This window comes from Ambystoma mexicanum, chromosome 4p (genome assembly GCF_040938575.1).
Source record: "Ambystoma mexicanum isolate Mex_15411 chromosome 4p, UKY_AmexF1_1, whole genome shotgun sequence".
In the NCBI taxonomy this organism is placed as follows: domain Eukaryota; kingdom Metazoa; phylum Chordata; class Amphibia; order Caudata; family Ambystomatidae; genus Ambystoma; species Ambystoma mexicanum.
This window is the reverse complement of record NC_090927.1, coordinates 443,197,276-443,219,491: the sequence shown is the minus strand read 5'-3', so window position 1 is coordinate 443,219,491 and position 22,216 is coordinate 443,197,276. Positions and strand designations below refer to the sequence as shown.

Sequence of the window (22,216 nt, the reverse complement as noted above, 5' to 3'; positions counted from 1 at the left end):
GCTCAACAGATAGACTCAGTCTCAGAGCCACTCAAAACACAGCTCTCACTCACCATCGCAGAGGGGAAACAAGTAGCCAACTGCATCCTCAAAAACAACATGGACGCAGCGGACAATGCAGGGAGAATCGTGGCAGAAGGCACACTGATTAAACGCCACGCATGGCTTTGCCAATCAGGCTTCAAACTAGAAACTCGGGCAACCCTCCTAAACATGCCTATTGACCCCAACGATTTGTTTGGCAAAGCAGTGGAGGATGCTCTCAAAAGCGTGAAAGAGGAATATGACACCCTCAAATCCCTAGGGCAGCTTACCAACAAACCCTTTGGGCAAAGAGGAAGCTCTAACTTTCGCCATTTCCGAGGACAAAACTCCCAACGGGCCTCAAATTACAATCGAGGTGGCCAAGGTTCGTCCTGGGGTCCGTCACAGGGACAATCCTCACAACAGGGTTTTCAAAGAGGCCAAAGAAGGTCTCGAAGTAGGGGCAGATCCTCCTCCTCAACAGGGGGCTCAACCCCACCTAAGCAATGACCACCCGCTATAGGTTCCCTCCCATGCCACTCCAGTAGGAGTTAGTATTTCACACTTTACCCACGCATGAGAGGGGATAACTTCGGACAAGTGGGTATTTCCTACTGTGGCAGGTGGATACTGCATAGAACTGATCCAAATGCCAACCAACCACCCGCCAAGACAAAGGGACTCTTCACAGGAAGAACAGCGTATCCTGTTAGAAAAGGTGAAGATGCTGCTTCTAAAGAATGCCATAGAAATCGTCCTGGCAAACAGGTAAACAAGGGTATTTATTCAATGTACTTCCTTGTGCCAAAAAAAGACTTAACAATGCGCCCTGTCCTAGACCTGCGTCCTGCAAACACCTATGTGAAGCCACACAAATTCTGCATGACATCGCTACAGGAGGTAATCCCACTGCTAAAGTAGGGGACTACATGGCAACCTTGGATATGAAAGATGCATACTTTCATATTACAATGTTCCCAGCGCATAGAAGGTTCTTGCGTTTTCAAAATAGCAAACCAGCACTAGTAATTCAAGGTGCTACCCTTCGTCATAGCCTCCGTTCCAAGGGTATTCACCAAGGTACTAGCAGTAGTGGCAGCGCATCTATGCAGGGAATTGTTAGGCAGAGTTTGAATGCACCTCTGGTACACTACAAACAACTATGACTACAGGTATAGGCAACCCAACCTTTGGTATAAGCTTGTACTACACCGTTTTGGTAGCGTGTTAAGCAGCCATGCTTATCTCAAGAGGGGAAATGTGAGCAGTAGTGGAGTTACACAAAGATTCACAGTTACAGGTGTGCAAATAAACTCTTACACTCAAGGTTTCTTGCATAAACAATTAATAATTTATTTATCAGTCAGTTATAAAGCCTTCTTCAGAAGGGAGCAATATAATAGTAACACACAAATATACTTCAATACAGTACACTCTGAGTTTCTGGATCAGACAAGGCCCTTTTGGGATGGCCCACAGACTCAATCTACACCCACAGGTGACTTCAGTAACAAGGGTGCTGGGGACATTAATACCTTATTTTTGGTATACAGAATACTCTTTAAAAGGTAAGTAAAAGGCAAAGGTTATTAGAACACAAGAAATACAAATAGTCACAAGCATGGCAAATACTTTTAGATAGCTCTTAGAAGAGTCATTCAATTCAATAGGCTAAGCCAAAGTTAATAGGCCAAAGTCTTTGTATAGGATGCAGCACTTCAGGTAAGTAAATGGAAAAGTCTTTGCACAAGTTATTAGGAGTGTTTGAGAACAAGAAGAATCAAATGTCGGGCCACAAGCTGTTTAGACTTGTGAGTTGCCGAAGCACTTCCACAGTAAGAGGTAAGTTCTCTTAGGCTAGTTTTACAGTACCTTAGTAAAGAAACAAAAGATGCAGCTGAAGACTTCTGTTCCTGTACGGCTCTGCAGATCTCACTGTTCCTGGGCCTCAGTCATGGGGACAAGAGGGAGGACGTCGGGGGTATTCCTGCACTGTATTGGCACCGTCGAAGCTGGCAACCAGCAATCTTTACTTTCAGTGGCTGTTTCGCGTTTCAGCTCCTTGCGTTACTGCAAATAGCAATAAGTGCGGTTCCTGGCTGTCAAGGTGGACATTCCTCACATCTGAGGTCCCGCACTCCACTGAGAGGGGTCAGGCTTGGTCAGTCCTGCTTCGTGGGAGTCCGGAGGATCTTCCAAAAGCTTTCGGCCAATTGCACACAATCTGGTGTCCCTCTCCCTGACTCTACGGTTACTCTGCGGTACCCATCTCTGAGCTGGTTGCATTTCTGTGGAAATGCAACCAGCTCAGAGATGGGTGTCCAGGTGGCTTACTTAGGAGTTGATTGGTTCCACCAACTCAATGGGAGAAGTCGTCCTTGCAGGGCTTCTCTGTCGATACGAACTTGGCGATTCGGACCTGCAGCAGGGCTTCACCGGACAAACCAACGGTCCAGGAGTTGCAGCAGCCGTCCTCTTCAAGCTCTTCTTTGGTTCCTTTGTCCAGTGGTCGACTCTGCCTTCCAAACCAAGAAACTCGACTTTTATTCAGTTCTCTCCCCTTCATTCCAGCCTAGCTGCCACTCACCCAGCAGGGTGGCTGTCCTTCCCGGACAGTCAGCCAGCCAATCACCACAGAGTGCATTTGGGTCTCCGAGGAGACTATGCACAGGAGGTTTCAGGCACCTCCCTCACTTCCTACATACCCCAGACACTCTGGAGCCAGAGGCGGGTTTCACTCCTGAAGCCCGCCAAAGGCGAATGAACAAAGAGACCAAACCTGGTTTGGCGCATACAGAAAAACTCGAAGGACCTTTCTACAAAGAAATGGCGAAAAAAGAAGACCAGCAACCGTTTTAACAAAGGAGGCTCAGGCGCCATCTTGAAAAACATGTCTCCTGTGATTTAACATTACCGGAGCTGCGAACAGTTCGACGTCGGGGTAAATCATGGTAGTTCATTGTAAAACCATGGCCACCAGCCATTCTGAGAGGAAAGGGTAACATTTGACTGTTACATGAGTTACTAGACATAGGGGATACTAAGTAACCCCTCCAGCACTCTATTGTAAGATAGGGTGTGCTGGGTCTAGAATTGTACAGGGCTAATTGAAGTCAATTTCACTCCACTGTTCTGTGAAACAGTAGTTGATCCCAGAGAAGGTATTTAAACCTTGGGAAATCTGAAAGACTTCCCTGTGTCACTGCACTGAAGGTGCTTTGTGACACAATTGTAAAAGATGATGCCTATGGAGTTGGTCAAACTCCATAACCAAAACGAGACACTGGGCCTCATTACGAGAATGGAGGTAATGAAAAAAGGAAGGCTGAAGGGTAATACCGGCATCGTTAACGGGTCCGGGGCATTACGACCTGACAACCTGCCACTACACCACCGCCCGTACCGTGCCCCTTCATACCGGCTTGCGCGCGTACACGCGCCCCTTCGTGGAATAAATACCGGGATGCCGGTAATAGGAGGACATCACAACTCACGCGGGCATGCAATTACCGGCATCCCGAAGGTGGTAATTAGGGCCTGCATGATGGCGGCCATACAGGCATCGCGGACCACCCGTAAACAGCAATCTGCAATCAAGGCAACTGCCACAGGTGCACACAATCACCACAGGTGGAGTCAATGGAGCCTGTCCCAGTATAAAAGGAGTACACCCACACACCACACCCCTTCCTACACCAAAATGATACCACTAGCTGTTGCAATCATGGGGCTGGAGGACATGCCTATACTGCTACAACTACAGCAACAACAGCAAAAACAACAACAACTACAGCCACGGCAACAGGCAGCACAGAGGAGACGCAGGAGGAGAAGGAGGCTGAGACAGGGACAGCAATTACCACCAGTGCAGCCAGTAGTACCTCGTAGGCAGCCACCAATCCCTCGCATCAGACCCAGTCCATTCAATCTAACCCCTGAGCAGATCCACACCCTGTACCGGTTGGACCGGGACACCATCACCACCATAGTGGACATTATACACAACGACATTGTCAGCCTCATAGAAATACGCACTGCCATCCCCCCTACTAAAGGTGGTGTCTGTGCTCCACTTCCTGGCCACAGGCACCTACCAGCACACAGTGGGCCAGCTGCATGGCATTTCACAACCACTATTTTCACGCAGGCTGACCCAAGTGCTGGATGCCCTCCTGAAGCACGCTAGCACCCACATATCCCTACCACGGACTGCCCAGGAGATAGCCGACACCAAAGTAGGCTTCCATGCACTGGCAGGCATGCCCAATTGTGTTGGTGCCCTCGACTGCACCCATGTAGAATTGGTAGTCCCCCATGCTGTAGAGGCAGTGTACCGCAATTGCAAGCAATACCACTCCATCAATGTGCAGATGGTATGTGACTCCAGCAAGATCATAACACATTGCTGCGCCCGATATCCCGGATCGACACATGATGCCATGCTGCTGCATAACTCCACGCTATCTCGTCACATGGAGCGACATGCTGGATGGCGTGCCTGGCTGCTTGGTGAGTTGCCTGACTGGCCCATGGCAGTGCATCGGGGTTGTGATGTGTTGGGATGCATACTCCACCTGGGTTGGAATGAGGGGGATGCCTACACCCCCTGGGTGGGAATGGGGGGCTGCATACTCCACCTGGGTGGGAATGGGGGGGATGCATACACCACCTGGGTGGGAATGCATACTCCACCTGGGTGGGAATGGGGGGGGGGATGCATACACCACCTGGGTGGGAATGCATACTCCACCTGGGTGGGAATGGGGGGGAAGCATACACCCCCTAGGTGGGAATGGGAGGGGTGCATACTCCACCTGGGTGGGAATGGGGGATGCATACACCACCTGGGTGGGAATGGGGGGGATGCATGCTCCACCTGAGTGGGAATGGGAGGGGGATGCATACACCACCTGGGTGGGAATGAGGGGGGATGCATACTCCACCTGGGTGGGAATTGGGGGGGTGTATACTCCACCTGGGTGGGAATGCGGGGGTTGCATACTCCACCTGGGTGGGAATGGCCGGGTGGTGGAGAATGCACGCAGAGCTAAGCACTCCTGACCTGAACCTCCCAACCCGAACATTACACATCACTGGCACACATTGGACCAATACCGTATATCAATGACAACATGTAAGATGCACAGCCTGGCCACCCTGGGTATGTCAAGCAATGCATGACTAAACATGATTGCAACTGTGCCAATGTGGCTAGTGTGACCATGCACAGTGTAAATACACAGCAAAAATGTGAGGCAAAACATCGTCCTGCAACCACAGTACATCCACATCAGCATGCAAGAATTCACCCTGCATCATCTGTACAACACCATCCAGACTACCACACCATATTGCAGTATAGAATGCATCTAAATAATATTTGTGCATGCGCAAAGGGACATGTGCATGTCGACAGCAAATAGCTGCGGCCATGGCTGTGCACCTGTATTCGCTTGCAGGTGATGGAGGATATCCCTTGAAGCCGTGGCTACTTACCCCTGTGCGGAACCCGCAGAACAGCCATGAAGAGGAGTACAGTCGGGTTCATACACGTACCCGTGTTGTGATTGAGCAGACCTTTGGCCTGTTGAAGGCGCGGTTCAGCTGCCTAAGCAGGTCTGGTGGAGCACTCCTTTATAGGCATGAGAAGTTGGCAAAGATCACCATGGCCTGTGTCATGCTGCACAACATGTGTCTCCGGAGAAATGTACCACTGCCACCTGACAATGACATGCATTCACCGGGTGAGGATGATGAGGATGAAGATGGAGGAGAAGCAGCACCCCTGCCAGTACGTGATGCACAAGATGGCCGTGCAGTATGCCAATCACTGATTGGCGAATACTTCTGACCCACAGGGACGTCGATTGATATGTGTCAGTGGCACATTGTACACTGGGTCCCTGTGGACATGTACACAGGGAATGTGGGGAGTTGGGCACTGTGCGCCGTCATGAATGAAATGGATACACATGAAATGAAAAATGTCCAGGCATTGAATGATTTTTCACACAATGGGTGTATTAATATCAACTACAGAAATGTGCTACCCTCTCCCCCACAAAACCAAAACACCCCATACCCCCAATGGACTCTCCATACCCCCCAATGAACTCCCAAAACCCATAATGAACTCCCAAAACCCCCAATGAACTCCCAAACCCCCCCAATGAAATCCTCCTAATATACCCATACACCACCGACACCATCTGACCCACTCCCATTGTTCTCCCACACTATTTCCTTGAGTTCTTGTTGTCCGGGGGCAGCATTTCTGAGTGCCCCGCACTCCGTCTTATTGGACGCACAGGGCTGGAGGGTGCAGAGGAAGCGGGTGCAGAGGAAGCGGGTGTGGAGGATGGGGGTGTGGTTGATGGGGTGGAAGCCGTGGTGATTTGCACGGCTGGTGCGGGTTGTGGCTGCTGCATGTGCAGCAGGATAGAGGTGAGGACCTGCGTGATGGCCCCCAGACTATCTTGCATGATCAACGCAGAGGCATTGACGGCGGCTGTGTTCGCCGCTATGGCCTGCGCTATCTCACGCCCCGTGTCCTCCCCATCCGCAACATATTGTCGGAGAAGGTCCAACATTGAATCCTGTCTAGCCTCCACCCTTGCTAGCCGTGCCTCAAGGTTGGTGGTGGGAGCAGCAGTGGTTGAGGGTGCTGCCACCGGGCCTGCATTGGCAGTGCTGTCCTCGGGGAGGGCGCTGAGGTCCGAATCATGTAGTAAAGGATCTGCACTGCTGCTGGTGGGTGAGGGCTGAGTGTGGGGTTGAGTGGTGGACACGGGGCTTGGTGAGTGTGGACATGCCACATGGGTTAGTCCATCCTCGCCCACATACTCCTCCACTGCAGTTTCAATGTCGCTCAGTGGGGCAGTGGCTGCTGCCTCGCCCACCGAACTTGTTGCTGCCGACATTGTGCCACTGGCCTCGCCTTCCTCTGGTATTGCCAAATTTGTGGTCCCGGTGTCAGGCGTTGATGTGGGGCCCTCATGTGCGGCCATGGCCTGGGCACTCGCCCTGGGCTTCGGTGTGGCCTGCGAGGCTGCCCCAGAGGTGGTCTTTCCTGTGGGAGTAGTCTTGTGCTGGGACGTGGATGCCCTTGGTGCTGTTTCCTCACTGGCATCCTCTCCATCGGTGCTTGGGGGGGTAGAAGAGGTGCAGGGCATCAGTGATGGTGTTACATGCAAGATGCATTATATGGTGCTGTGGAGAATTTCATTTGTCATGCATTCATATCTTACAGGTGTGTCACACAGGGTAGTATGAAGGGGGCATTTTGGCATATCCCCTGACGTCTCAGTGCAGGGATGCTGCATGGCAGGTGGCATGCCGTTGTATTGGGCTTTGTGCGATGTATTACATGGGCACGGTCCGTGTGGGTTGGCTGTGTGTTGGTAATGGGATTGGCACTCAGCATGCATTTCAGTGTGGCAGGGTTTGGGCCTCCATCCGGACAAGGATATGTTGATGTGTGTGTTGGGACATGCATTGCCTTACCTAGACTCTCTTCCACATCACTTGTGCTACGTCATGGTTTCCCCTACTGGGATCTGCAGGGTCACTCACCTCCATCTGCAGATGTTGCGGCACCCGTCTCCATCTCCCCAAATCCCTCGATGCACTCCATCTGTATAAAGGTGCTGCACGTCTCCTCCCAGCGCATAAGTTTTGTGGGTGAGTGGGGACCCCGCCTGTGGCCATTGCCTCCCTCCTATTGCTGGCCAGTATGTTCCGTACCCTGAGGCGGAGGTCATCCCACCTTTTTTTACAGTCCTTGACTGTCCGTGGGGTGGTGCTGACTGCTGAGACCTTGCGGGCTACCTCCTCCCAGATCTCCTTTTTACATTGCTGCACCTCCCTTTTCAGGTTGTGCTGGTTGATCTCCTCAGCATGGGCAGCTAGGGTGTCCGCCAGCATGTTCAGTTCTTTGTCTGAAAAACGCTTTTTGCGCAGGAGGGGGTTTGTTTTTCTGGTAGCCTTGGACATTTTCAACAGATAGGCCCTGGTCTCTCCTCTGTAGCAGTGGGGGTTTGTGAGGATTGCAATGGATTGTGTTTTTAAAGATGGCCGCTGGCGCATTTCCCGTTCCGACGCAATGACGTTACTTCCGGTTTCGGTATTACGAGCCTGGTATTAGCATGATGTTATTACCGGGTTGGTATTAAGGGGTGCCTTCTAGGCGGAGACGGTATCGGCGGGTCCCGTGATGGCGCTATCGGGCAGTTGGAGGGCCTTTAGCGCCATGGCGGTATGGCCATTACCGGCATGGGGGTTCGCACGTGCTCGCGCACTCGTAATCACCTGCTATTAGCGGCGGCATACGGGCACGGATCCGCTAGTTCCTCCATGCCGGTAATGACCCCGTTTTTACAGCGCTTCTCGTAATGAGGCCCACAGTGTATCAAATCACATTGTCAGACTCCACAACCAAAAAAAACACAGTGTACAAAAATCACATAAAATACATGAGAGAGTGGGAAAAAGGGTCTCACTCTCTCCAGGTTAAAAAAATCAAGTCCTCAAAATCCAGCAAAGTTGCTGGGGGTTTCTAAGGTAGAGGGAATTAGCACATTTCTGAGAATTCTCCCTAACAGGAATCAATCCCAGTGTACCCTTCTCTGGACGACTGGCTGACAACGGGAATCCCCCCAAATATACAAGCAGAACACCCAGGGAACAATCAATCTCCTGTTCCAATTGGGATTCTCAATCAACAAGAAGAAATCAAGTCTCGTTCCAAGCAAGACCAAACAAATCTTAGGGGCTGTGTTAGGGCGAATTCTCAGAAATGTGCCAATTCCCTCTACCTTAGAGACCCAGCAACTTTGCTGGATTTTGAGGACTTGATTTTTTTTTTACCTGTAGAGAGTGAGACCCTTTTTCCCACTCTGTCATGTATTTTAATGTGATTTTTGTACACTGTGTTTTTTTTGGTTGTGGAGTCTGACAAACTCCATAGGCATAATCATTTACATTGTGTCACACAGCACCTTTAGTGTAGTGACACAGGGAAGTCTCTTAGATGTCCCAAGGTTGAAATACCTTCTCTGGGATAAACTACTGTTTCCCAGAGCAGTAAAGTAAAATTGACTTTACTTACATTTGTAACTATTCTAGACCCAGCTCACACTATCTTACAATAGGTTGCTGGAGGGGTTACCTAGTATCCCCTTTGTCTAGCTTCTCAAGTAACATTTTTATGTTACTCTTTCCTCACTGAATGGCTGGCGGCAGTGGGTTAGTTATTACTACTGTTGTGTGCATTTACTGTGGGCTGCATTTGCAGCTGCAGTAAAGCACCCAAGGGTGCCATTTTTGTCAAAATGGCCCAGTCTTCTTTTTTTGCCATTTCTTTGTGGAAAGGTCCTTCTTGAGATTTACGTCAAACCAGGTTTGGTCCCTTTGTTTGTTTTGCCTTTGGCGGGTTTCACGAGTGAAGCCAGCCTCTGGCTCCAGGGTGTCTGGTGTAGGCAGGAAGTGAGAGAGGTGCCCGAAACTCCCTGTGCTTAGTCTCCTGGGAGACCCAAATGCACTCTGTGATGATTGGCTGGCTGACTGTCCGGCAAGTACAGCCACCCTGCTGGGTGAGTGACGGCTAGGCTGGAATGAAAGGGAGAGAACTGTATAAAAGGCGAGTATTTTGGCTTGGAAGGCAGAGTCGACCACTGGACGAAGGAACCGAAGAAGAACTTGAAGAGGACGCCTTCTGAAACTCCTGGACCGTTGGTTTGCCCGGTGAAGCCCTGCTGCAGTGCCGAAATGGCAAGTTCGCTTCGACAGAGAAGCCCCTGCAAGGACGACTTCTCCCCTTGAGTTGGTGGGACCGTAATCATATTTCTGATGCTTGCATCTGCTTAGATTCACATGCACCCAACCTTGTTCCCCTGTGGAGTAGAAGGTGCATAGATGTTTTCTCTGGCTTGATCTGCAATCATCTGCTTTACACACCTGTACTCGTTCTACACTTCATGCTACCTCATGTCAGAAACAAAACAATCTGAAGGACCTCGATGCGTGAAGGGTCATGGGCACAGTAGACATCACACTAGGGATAGTATTACTTGCACCCCCTGTTGACGTCCCCTTTCGAGTTTCGAAAACAAAAACTGTAATACTCTGCAGCTACCACTAGATGTCGGCCTATGCATAGTATGTGAATCTAAGCAGATACAAGCATCAGAAATACGATTACACTGAGTAATGTATCCCATATTGCTTTTCCATTGTCGATATTTCCACTGCTTGATGGCGGTTCGATTGCCCTCGACGACTTCTCGACAGCTGTTGACGCTTCGTCCTATCTGCTGACGTCCATCCCGGGCTGCTCAGCAACTGTTGAGCATGTGACCTTGGCCCTCTGGCCCGGCCTTTACCGTAGGGAGACTGTGGCCCTGTTCGTTCTTCCTTTTCTCTTGATATGGCTGCCGCTTTCCTCTTGAGAGGACTCCCTTTAAGGTTTGGCCGTCTTGCAACAGCAAATTTCTCTGGAAGGACACCCACCACCGATGCAATAGGTGTCTTCCTCGTGACCACAACGAGCACTCGTGTATAGCCTATAAGCTCTTTCGGCCTAAGACTCTGAAAGACAGGTGTACGAAACGGTGGCGGGCCTACGTCATGCAGCCCGAGAGTCACTCCCCCACCTCCTCAGATGAGGAATCCATCGGCAGCTACAGCTCAGATGCGGAGGCCGTTGACCTTACTGTGGAGCCTTTTCGCTCCCACGTGTCCATCCCTGGCCCCGACAGGCAGTGCAATGGAGAAGTCACACCCCAGCGACAGGGACTCTCACGTATCACATGCTTCTAAGCACACAATCCCCAAACTATCCCCGGTGGATCCGTCGTGGAAAGTTTCAACGCCCGCAGGCCTGTTGAAGTCTTTGACTGTGACTTTCAAACCTTGCGGTTTCGGCGTCCACTGCGCACCTGCCTTCTGTAGCGGGTGCTCCCTCAAAACCTTCCACTTCCAACGCATTACCATCAAAAGGTGCAGTAGCGCTGAAAGATACAGCGCCACTGACGACCACGGCAGTGCCGAAAGAGGCAAAATATATCTATTTGGCGAAAACGCTCCCAAAGCTTCAGGAGAAGCTTTTGAAGGCTGATTTGCAAGTGTGGGACCCAAGGAAGGTCCCCTTTTCACCTGAGGGCTATTCTACAGCCTCTCCTCCTCTTTCTAGGACCCTACATCATGGCTCACCTCCTCCTGCACAGTCCTTTTCCCCTCCTGACCTTCAGCCTCTTCTGACTGGACCAGGGATAGGTTTGAGGCCTGTATGAACAAGATGGCCGAGTTCATTGACTTCTCAGGCCAATTTGAGGACATTTTGAAAAGACATAGGGATGTGGACCCGTGCCCCATCCCTTCTAAGTCCCAGAGACTCCACTCTCCTAGTGCTCAATTCCCTCCTTGGAGGAATCCCATCAGAACCCCCCCAGTCGATGTATTTGGGGATGACCCAGATGATCCTAGCCAGGATGTTCCTTATGTCCCATACAATGGCCAGGTTGGCCAGGATCTCACCTACCAAGACCCAGACTGGAACCCTGCGGATGACGTGGGCACGTGGCACACCCCGCCACATGACACTGACATCTTTCTGGGTGCGCCTACTGCCTCTCTATCTAGAGACTCATGGCTTAAGATGACCAGATGATATTCAATACCCTCCTGAAGATGGATGCTGACCTCTTCAAGATTATCATACACGAAACTGCCCCTGATTTGGACTTCGTGGAAGATATTTTTAAGGAAAAGGCACCAGTCAGCCAAGCCATCCCCTTGCTGAACGCCATCAGGAAGCATCTGCCCCCTCCTTTACTCACACCATCTCTCACACAATGAACCCCCATGTAGAAAAAATATTTTGCCTGACTCCTTCGGACCCACTCTACATTAGGGGCCACGCTACCCTGGACTCCTTGGTTGTCACCACTACTCGCAAGAGGGTAGGAGTACTGCTGTCCTCATCGAAATCTCCTCCTGACAAGGACTGCAAACAAATTGTATGTCCTTGGCAAGCGTGTTACCACCTCTGGCGTTTCCACCAGGATTGCCAACAACACCACACTCCTCGTGAGCTATAGTGACTTCAATGGTGCCTTGTTCAGGATGGCCTTCAGGATGTCAAGGAACCTACTTGCACCCGCCTGTTGGCGGTGGTCGCAGAAGGGAGACAGGTCACCCAGAAAATCCTCAACACTCTGTACTCTGTCGAAACAGTGGGCATATCTTGCCCATGGAACCTTGCTCAAATGCATCTCCTGGTTGAAAAACTCAGGATTCAAGCCAGAGACTCAGGCTTCCTTAATCAACAAGCCAATGGAGGAGGCCAACCTCTTCAGGAAAGCGGTTGACGAAGCCCTGGAGACAGTTAAAAAAAGAGCACAAGACCCTCAAGCTGCTCAGTCAGATCTCGGCTAAACCCTTTGTCAAACGCGGCAGCTCCAACACCCACCGGTCCTTTCATGGGCAGTCCTTTTCCCGCTCTCCACATGTACAATATGGTTTGGGAGGTTCCAACTGGGCTTCCGGACAGGGCTCTTCAGGCAACTTCCAATCATATCAATGAGGCTTTTGTCGGGGTATGGGCAGGAGCAGAAACTCTGCTTCCAGAGGCTCCCTGGCATCTGCCTCCAAGTAACTCATCAGTACGGGTCCCTTCCCACACTTCCCCAGTCGGGGGACATCTAACATCATTTGCCTACACAGTGGAGGGGATCAAGCCAGATCAGTGGGTACTCAAGACCGTCACCCACGGGTACTGCATCGAGTTCCTCCGACCACCCCGCTACCATCCACCCAGAAGCAGACGCCTGTCAATCGATCATCTGCACATCCTGTTGAAAGAAATTCAAATCCTTCTGGAAAAGGGCACCATCGAAGTCATCCCTCTTATAAATGAGGGTATTTATTCAGTGTACTTCCTTGTACCCAAAAAAGGATCTAATCATGTACCCTATTTTAGATCTGCGCCCTGCGAACAAGTATGTCAGACCACAACAGTTCAGGATGATAAGTCTTCAGGAAGTAATCCCGCAGCTGTGGCAGTGGGATTACATGGCCACATTGGACATGAAAGATGCATACTTTCATATTTCAATTCAGCCAGCGCAAATAAAGTACCTCAAGTCCATGATAGAGGACACACACTATCAGTTGAAGGTTCTCCCCTTTGGCATTGCCTCAGCCCTAAGGGTGTTTACAAAGGTACTAGTGGTAGCAGCAGCTCACCTGCGCAGGCAAACATCCCCGTATATCCATACCTCGACGACTGGGGACTCGTAACGAACATGCCTGGAGAATGCCCAGAAGACAGTAGACCTCCGATTCAACCTAGGATTCTCTATCAACTAGAAGAAATCATGTCTAGTCCCTAGCCACGTCAAACCATTTCTGGGGGCCCTGATTCTGACAGAAGACAGGCTCATCTTCCCCTCCAACAAGAGGTTCACAAACATGCTGTTCCAGATCCCTCAATATGTAGCCATTCACCGGGTACCCATTCGCAAGGCCATGTGGCTGCTGGGAATGATGGCTTCCTGCGTCTTCCTAGTCCCTTACGCTCGTCTGTGTATGTGCGCCGTGCAGGAGTGGCTCTCGAGCCAATGGTGTCAGACCAGCAGCCAGTGGGACCATCTAGTGGTTGTCTTGACAGCCCTCATTCAGTCTCTGCAGTGGCGGTCAAGGGAAAACCTTCTGTAGGGGAAAACCTTTACCAGCCCTGCGGTAGAGGCCACTCGCACCACAGACGCATCTCAGTCGGGTGGAGGGCTCATTTCCTTCAACAGACTGTGCACAGCGTGTGGTCCCCATCAGTAGCGTCCAATCACATCAACCTGTTGGAACTGCTTGCAGTGTTCAAAGTCCTGAAAGCCTTCCAGGTACACCTTCAGGGGAATACAGTTCTGGTCCTCACAGACAGTACCACGGACATGTACTACCTGAACAAACAGGGGGCACTCACTCTCTAGGGCTATTCAGACTGTCCCAGAACCTCTAGAAGAGGGCACTCAAACACGACATGTTTCTTGCTCTCACAACATGTTCCAGGGGAACTCAGTCTTCTGTCAGACTTGCTCAGCAGAGACTTCCCCTTACCCGTAGAGTATGAGTGGCTGTTATACAAGCACATTCTACTCAACGTCTTCGCAGAATGGGGCTTTCCAGAGGTCGACTTGTTCACAACTCTGGAGAATGGCCAATGCCCTGATTTCGCCTCCAGGTACCCACAAAATCGCTCCAAAGGGAACAGTCTCTGGATAACATGGTCTGGGAGATTTGCCTACGCTTTTCCCCCCGATTCCCGTTCTCAACAGGATTGTGCACATGATGCATCAGGAACAAGTCACAATGATCCTGGTGGCCCCAATGTGGGCCCGACAGGCTTAGTTCTCCCGTCTCATGGCAATGTCAGTCTCCCGTCCCAGCAAGCAGCCATGTCCGTACAACATGCTGTCTTGGGACCTTGGAGATACTGCATCCATGTCCCCAAACACTCAACTTGGCAGCTTGGCTTCTGAAATCATAGAGTTTGGGCACCTTCAACTCCCTCAGAGATGCATGAACATACTCAGGGAAGCACGAAAAACCAACACCAGACACTGCTACTCCAGCAAGTGGAAGCGCTTTGTTATCTAGTGCAATACCAAGAACGTCAATCTCATTGACTGCTCCCCTAAAGATGTTGTCCTTTATCTAACACACCTATTATACACAGGACTTGTTTTCAATTTACTAAAGGTCCACATTGCCTCTTTCTCTGCGTAAACCACATCCCGAGCAAGGTTTCATGGTGGAAGATTCCTGTCATTAAGGCCTTCATGGAAGAGGTAAAGAGGCTTCATCCCCCTATTTCTAACCCAACTCCTGGATGGGACTTTAATGTTGTCCTTACCAGAATAATGGGGCCTCCATTTGAGTTCATGCCCAAGGCTAGCCTTAAGGCCCTCACCTAAGAGACTGCCTTCCTAGTGGTCATGACTTCAATAAGAAGGGTTTGTGAACTGCAGGCCCTTTCAGTTCAAGATCCCTTTGTGACTATTCACAAAGACAAGGTGGTTTTGCGCAAACACCCATGTTTTGCGCCTAAATTCATCTCAAAGTTCCATGTGAATCAATCAATCGAACTTCCCACTTTCTTCCAAAACCCCCCTAACCTGGCAGAAAGAAGCCTCCACACACTGGATGTGAGGAGGGCAGTAATTGACTACCTTGAGAAGACAAAGCCACTGAGAATGATGAACCAATTATTTGTCTCTGTGGCAGCTGGTAGAGAGGGCAACCCTGTCTCTAAATCAGCTTTTTCCAAGGGGATTATAAATTGCATCACATTGTGTTACACTCCTGCCAAGAGAGATCTACCCTTTACACCTAGAGCCCACTCTACTCGAGGCACAGGGGCTACCATAGCATTAATTGCAAATGTTCCTCTAGATTCCATTTGCAAAGCAGCAATCTGGAGTTCTGTTCACACTTTCAATCAACACTACTGCTTAGACACACACTCTAAGTTTGATTCTCAGGTGGGACAAGTGGTGCTAAGACATCTCTTTGCTACTGTTCCCGCACACATCCCACCACCATCTCCGGGTACTCCTTGCTAGTCTATGCATAACATGTGATTCTAAGCAGATTCACAAGCATCAGAAGACATACATGAATCACCGTAATCGTATTTCTGATGATTGTATCTGCTTAGATTTACATGCGCCCCGCCCTTCCTCGCCTCTTGGAGTAGAAGGAACATAGACATCTTACACCTTCTTTCTTCTGTACTCACTCACTCATTCTGCAAGGCTCCCTTGCGGCAGAAGAAAAACAGCCAGTGGGACCTCGACGCGTGAGGGATTTTGGGTACACTACACGTCACGTTTGGGATAGTGTTACTGTCACGCCCATCTCAACGTCCCTTTTTGATCTTCAAAAAAAAGGTGCAGTACTCTGCGATTACCACTAGACGTCGGACTATATGCACAGCATGTGAATCTAAGCAGATACATTCATCAGAAATACGATTACGGCGAGTAATGTATGTTTTACAATGGTTGTGAAGTAACTTTTATAGTGAAGACAGTGATGACTCTGTACACTGCTGAGTGCTGCAAACCAGGGTATTTCTACTGAAAGTAAGCGTGGTGTTCATTGAACAGCTTTTAAAATGTTCATAATTTTTTTTTCGTTTGCAATGTTTTCTCGATTAATTGTTTTTGATTTGGAATGCACGATTGATTGGTTGTCGTTCCATTTGCAAAAGCGTTGGCTGATAATGGCCTCTGGTCAAACCACGTATGAGTCGCTGCGCTTCTTTTACAAGAGAGGCAAATATAGGCTGTTAGTGTTGTTACCATGTTTGCAAAAGCATGCTGGATGACAGGGACTACATGGCGTGCCTAACAAATACTGCCCTGTATTCTCTTTTCAGGCTTTTGTCAGGCTGGAAAGGATTTGCGCTTGGCGTCTATAGCCAATGAACCAATTGATGTTCCGCCAGGGTTTTTACTGGTTGGAGCTAAGTCACCAAACCTGCACGATCACCTTTTGGTGTGTGCAGTGGACAAACGATTTCTACCAGACGACAATGGACACAATGCTCTTTTGGGTAAGCTTAAACCAATACGCCTTATTATGCTTTTGCTTTCTCCTTATTTCAGTGCTCACATCTGAGACAATGGCAGTGGAGGTGTGTGTTTCATCCTCAATGGCTGATTGCAACTGAGGGAAACATTGCTTTCTACTTAGAGATGCAGCAGCAAGTTCCAATAGCCAATCATTATGATTTTAAAAGTCAATATGTGCAGTGGGGGTAATTAATCTGTATCCGTGCTAAAGAATATATCATGTTGTTAGACCTTATTTGTGTGGTTTACACCGGGACACCCCGCTACATCCCTTATGTGCAACTTTTTTTAGTTCAGTTAATAGATTTTACCTTAGATGGTTAAACAATTGTGATTAAAGCGTGGCCGATTCCTGGACACTCCACCGTATCTTTCATATGCTAGTTTTGCCAAAGCTACACTTTCAGAATGCACGTTTTCACAGCTATGTGTTCACAAAGTTGATCTTATGGTATTTGTGACGTGTGTTTTACTTGTTCCACTAGCTGTAGTATATTGCCCAATAACTGGGCTTCTTGAGATGGGTGTGAGTATTTCAGATACAGGCTACAGATGGCATTAGTTTATAACCTCCCTACGCCACCTTTAGTGAGATTTCACATCTTGGCACATTCTGAATAATCATTATTTCTGAGGCTTGTGGAATCTGCTTAGATCACATGCTGTGCATAGGCCGACATCTAGTGGAAGCTGCGGAGTATTACAGTTTGTTTTTCGAAATTCGAAAATGGGCATCGACACAGGGCGTGCCAGTAATACTATCCCTAGTGTGACGTCCACTGTACCCAAGATCCCTCACGCGTCTAGGATCCTCAGATTGTTTTTTTCCGCCATACTGGTCGGAAGCATCTTGCGGAGTCCCCTGGCCTTAGCCATTCTTTTGCTAATAATTGAAAATTATAATTCTTTATTGACATCCTTCCCCACCCCAACGTCGACCCTCGACACTCGACGACGGCTGGAGAAGACATCGACCGTCGGCTGCCGCACGACGGATCTGGGCCTCGGAAGGCCGCTGGCCTCGGCCCGGGCCTAGTAGGCCGCTGGCCTCGGCCCTGCAAGTAGGGAGAGTGGGGGGAGGTACATACTCTTCACTCTTGGTATATAAGTACACTTTATCTTATATATTTCATACACTTACCAGCCCGCTGCCTTTAGGTGCGTATGGAGGGTACCCCTTTCCAATTCTGCCCCAAGTGCAACCGCAAATACCCTTGGGTCGACAGGCACGCCTCGTGCAATCTCTGCTTGCCGAGGGACCACCCTGAAGCGAACTGCAGAGCGTGTAGTAGGTTTAAACCTAAGACACTTAAGGACCGTTCGACTAAGCGTTGGGCCCACCACGCCAGGCAGGCGGCCATGGCAGCGGAGGGCGCCTTCAGCGATGGCAGCGACGCCGTACTTTCGGACGGCGAGGGCATGACGGCGTCGAAAGACAGCCGAGCGCAGGTCCCCGACCTCGGAAGGTCGTCCGGCAAGGCGGCTATGGGGAAGACCCCCGGCGACGCAAGCGCTACACACCCTACACACACTAAGCACACTAAGTCCAACCAAACCTCGACGACGTCGACTTCTCGGAAAGAGGCACAGATAGAACGGTCCGACTCGGTGTCCTCTGGGCGCTCTCGATCGAGATCGCCTCATGACGCAAGGCAATCATCCACTCTTGCCAAAAGTGCCTCGCTCCCTAGACTAACGGAAGTTCGATCGTCGGAGGACGAAGACGACTTCCACCCCCAGGCCGCGCTCCAAGAGACGGAGCCCGTAGTTAACACCAGCGAGGCCCCACGCTCGAAAAACACAGATACCTCTCCCGATCCTCGACGCCAGGCGTCGAAAGTCTCCGGGGCCTCCAAGGGACAGGGAAAACATTTTTCCACGCACGGGGAGGGGGGGAAACAGCGGAAAGCACATTCTTCCACTCCTGTACGACCATCCTTCCCCCCTAAGCAAACAGATAAATACAAGTCTACTGAGAGATCAACATCCAGCAAGGGTACCCTTGATAAGTCCCCTAAATTGCCTACTAAAGTCATACCCTGTTCCAAAGAATGGTCCAGTGAAGACATAGACAGGGTCATGTCAAGGATGTCTTCCTTGGCTGATTTCTACGACAAGAATCCAGAGCATTTCCTCTCGTATGACCCTCACGGGGCCACACCCTCAGATTCCACTGATCCTATCTCCCTAAGTAAAAAGGCCCTAAGTAAAAAGGCTCGGTTCGAAAGTCCTGAACCCTTCGAGGTGCAGCCTTACTCTACTCCATTCCCTGAGGGGGACCAGGAGTTTGAAATTATGGAGGAACAAGCCGGGACGGAATACTATGCGGATGATGAGGATCAGGAGGAGGGAGAAGATGAGCAGGAAATTTACAGAGTAGATTCCCCGGTAGAGAACGAAGCCCCAGTTACCGACTCGCCAGTCGATAACTAGCCCCTCCTTAATGAGGTTCTCGCTCGCGCGGCAGAACATTTTCACATCGACACCCACGGTGTACAGGAGGAAAGGGACTTCGCAGAAGAGTTGGTGGGAGAGAGGAGGCCGGTCGCTCAGACCATCCCTATCCTTAAATCCATCCAACGAAGAATAGATCCATCCCTGGTGAACCCAAACCTCACCAGAGCAGTCAACCCCAGGGTCGAAAAGCTTTTCCGGGCAGCCCAGTCTGACCCTCTCTATATAAGAGGACATCTTAAACCAGACTCCCTAGTTGTTACCAACACTCGGAAGAGGGCTGGAACACCCTTATCTTCATCAGAAGCTCCTCCCGACAAGGAGAGCAAGAAATTTTACGGGTTTGGCAGGAAGGTAGCCTCAACGTCCGCCTACCAAGCAAGGATTGCTAACTCCACCACCCTGTTGGCCAGCTACAACTGCCATCAATGGGAAGAGGTCGCGGCGCTCATAGCCTCTGCTCCTGAACCCTTAAAAGGCCAATTGGCTCGGATCTCGGCAGAAGGGAGAGCCGTGTCTGGTTGCATATTAAAAGCAACTTTCGACGCCGCGGACAACGCAGGAAGATTGATAGCAGAAGTTACTGTTATCAAAAGACATGCGTGGTTACGGCAGTCGGGGTTCAAAACAGAAACTCAGGCTTCATTAATAGACAAGCCGGTGGAACCCGATCTATTGTTTGGGAAAGCGGTCGAAGACGCACTTAAAAACGCCAAGGACGAATACGAGACACTGAAATCCCTTGGCCAACTAACCAACAAACCCCCTAACCAGAGGGGGAATAGTAATTTTCGTCGCCCACGCGGCCAAAATTCACAAAGAGGCAACTATGCCCAGGTACAGGGTACACAGTGGAACAACAGCCAGCAGTCTACCCAAAGTTACGGCAGGGGTAACAAGAGAGGGCGTGGAAGAGGCAGAGGCAGCCCCAACAAAGGAGGTGGCACGCCTCCACCAAAGCAGTGACGCTCAGTTCAGGGTCCCTTCTCACGCAACCCCAGTAGGGGGACGCATTTCCAACTTCACCCAGGCTTGGGAAGGGATCACCTCAGACAGATGGGTGCTGTCAACAGTGTCCACAGGATATTGTATAGAATTACTGCAGCGTCCCCGGAACCATCCTCCACGACAAAGAGTACACTCCTTAGAACATCAGAAGATCCTTCTCGAAGAAATTGCCATTCTGCTAGAAAAGGACGTGATAGAACTCGTCCCAGGACACCAGGTAAACAAGGGTATCTATTCAACTTACTTCCTTGTGCCAAAGAAAGATTTGACAATGCGCCCAGTACTGGACTTACGGCCTGCCAACAAGTATGTCAAGCCCCAAAAATTCCGTATGACCACGCTACAAGAGGTAATCCCCCTCATAAAAAAGGGGGATTACATGGCAACCGTGGATATGAAAGATGCTTATTTTCATATTTCCATGCTCCCGGCGCACAGAAAGTACTTGCGCTTCAAGGTGGACAGTCGCCACTACCAATTCAAGGTACTGCCCTTCGGGATAGCTTCAGCACCCAGGGTATTCACCAAGGTACTGGCGGTGGCAGCTGCACACCTACGCAGGGAGGCAATCCCAGTGTACCCTTATCTGGACGACTGGCTCATAACGGGGGAAACCCCAGGAATTTGCAGGACAAACATTCAAAGGACTATCGACCTCCTCCACGAATTAGGCTTCTCAATCAACGAGAAGAAGTCAAGCCTAGTGCCAAGCACCTCAAAACAGTTCCTAGGAGCAATCCTAGATACTCAGAAAGGGTTGACCTTCCCTTCGGAAGAGAGAATTCGGAATATACTACTGCAAATTCCACATTATCACACCGGTCAACAAATAACGGTACGCAAAGCAATGCGGTTACTGGGCATGATGGCCTCATGCATTTACCTGGTCCCCCACGCGCGACTGCGCATGCGTCCTATGCAGGAATGGTTGGCGAAACAGTGGTCTCAGGCAAGTGGTCAGTGGGACGATCTAGTGGTCGTTTCGCCAACACTTGTACAGAGCCTACACTGGTGGACAAGAGAGAATCTCGCAAGGGGAAAACCCTTTTACAATCCTGAAGTACAGGCAGTTGTGACTACAGATGCATGCCTGACTGGGTGGGGAGCTCACCATCTCCACCACACAGCTCAGGGTCTCTGGTCTCACTCAGTAGCCAAGAACCACATCAACCTGCTAGGGCGTTCTGGCAGTATTCAGAGCGCTTCGGGCGTTCGAGCCCCATCTAATAAACTTGTCGGTGCAGATCCGGACGGACAGCACGACAGCCATGTTCTATCTGAACAAGCAAGGAGGGACTCGTTCGCCAAATCTGTCCAAGCTTGCCCAGAAAATCTGGATATGGGCACTCAGACGGAACATCTTCCTGTCATCGCAACATGTTCCAGGGGAGCTCAATTCCCTAGCGGATGCTCTAAGCAGAGACTCCCTCCCAGAAGAACACGAATGGGTCCTCCACAGAGAGATCGTAGAAGATCTCTTCTCTCAGTGGGGTTTCCCCACTATAGACTTATTCGCCACAAGCGAAAACAAACAATGCCCAGGATTTGCATCCAGGTTCCCCCAGCCAGACTCCCAAGGGAACGCCCTGTGGATAAACTGGTCAGGGATGTTTGCGTACGCTTTTCCACCAACTCCTCTCATCAGGAAGGTAGTGTACAAGATGAACAAGGAATCGATGACGCTCATCCTAGTTGCTCCCATGTGGGCAAGACAACCATGGTTTCCACACCTACGCAGGATGGCGGTGTGCGAGCCCATCAAACTCCCAGCCTGGTACAACCTACTGTCCCAGCAACAAGGTCAAACAGTGCACCAACAACCCAATTCAATGAACCTAGCAGCATGGCTCCTGAGGTCATAGAGTTTGGACATCTCAATTAACCACAAAGGTGTATGGACATCCTAAAAGAATCCAGGAAACCAAACACAAGGCACTGTTACTTTGACAAGTGGAAGAGATTTGTTATTTGGTGCCAGAATAAACAAATCAACCCGGTTGATTGCACTCCTTCCAACATTGTGACATACATGCTCCACCTGCTGGATGCAGGATTGGTTTTTAACTCTCTGAAAGTACACCTGGCTGCCCTCTCGGCTTACA

General features: G+C 50.2%; 1 protein-coding gene across 2 annotated transcripts in view; it reads left to right on the top strand.

The window, feature by feature from the left end:
* The window catches only part of GREB1 (growth regulating estrogen receptor binding 1), a 627,979-nt gene that overhangs the window by 198,363 nt on the left and 407,400 nt on the right, over positions 1–22,216 (top strand). For both annotated transcript variants that reach the window (XM_069605957.1, XM_069605956.1), the window contains exon 4: positions 16,457–16,633. In XM_069605957.1, coding sequence (XP_069462058.1) covers positions 16,457–16,633 — 177 coding nt within the window. The remainder of the gene's footprint in view (positions 1–16,456; positions 16,634–22,216) is intronic.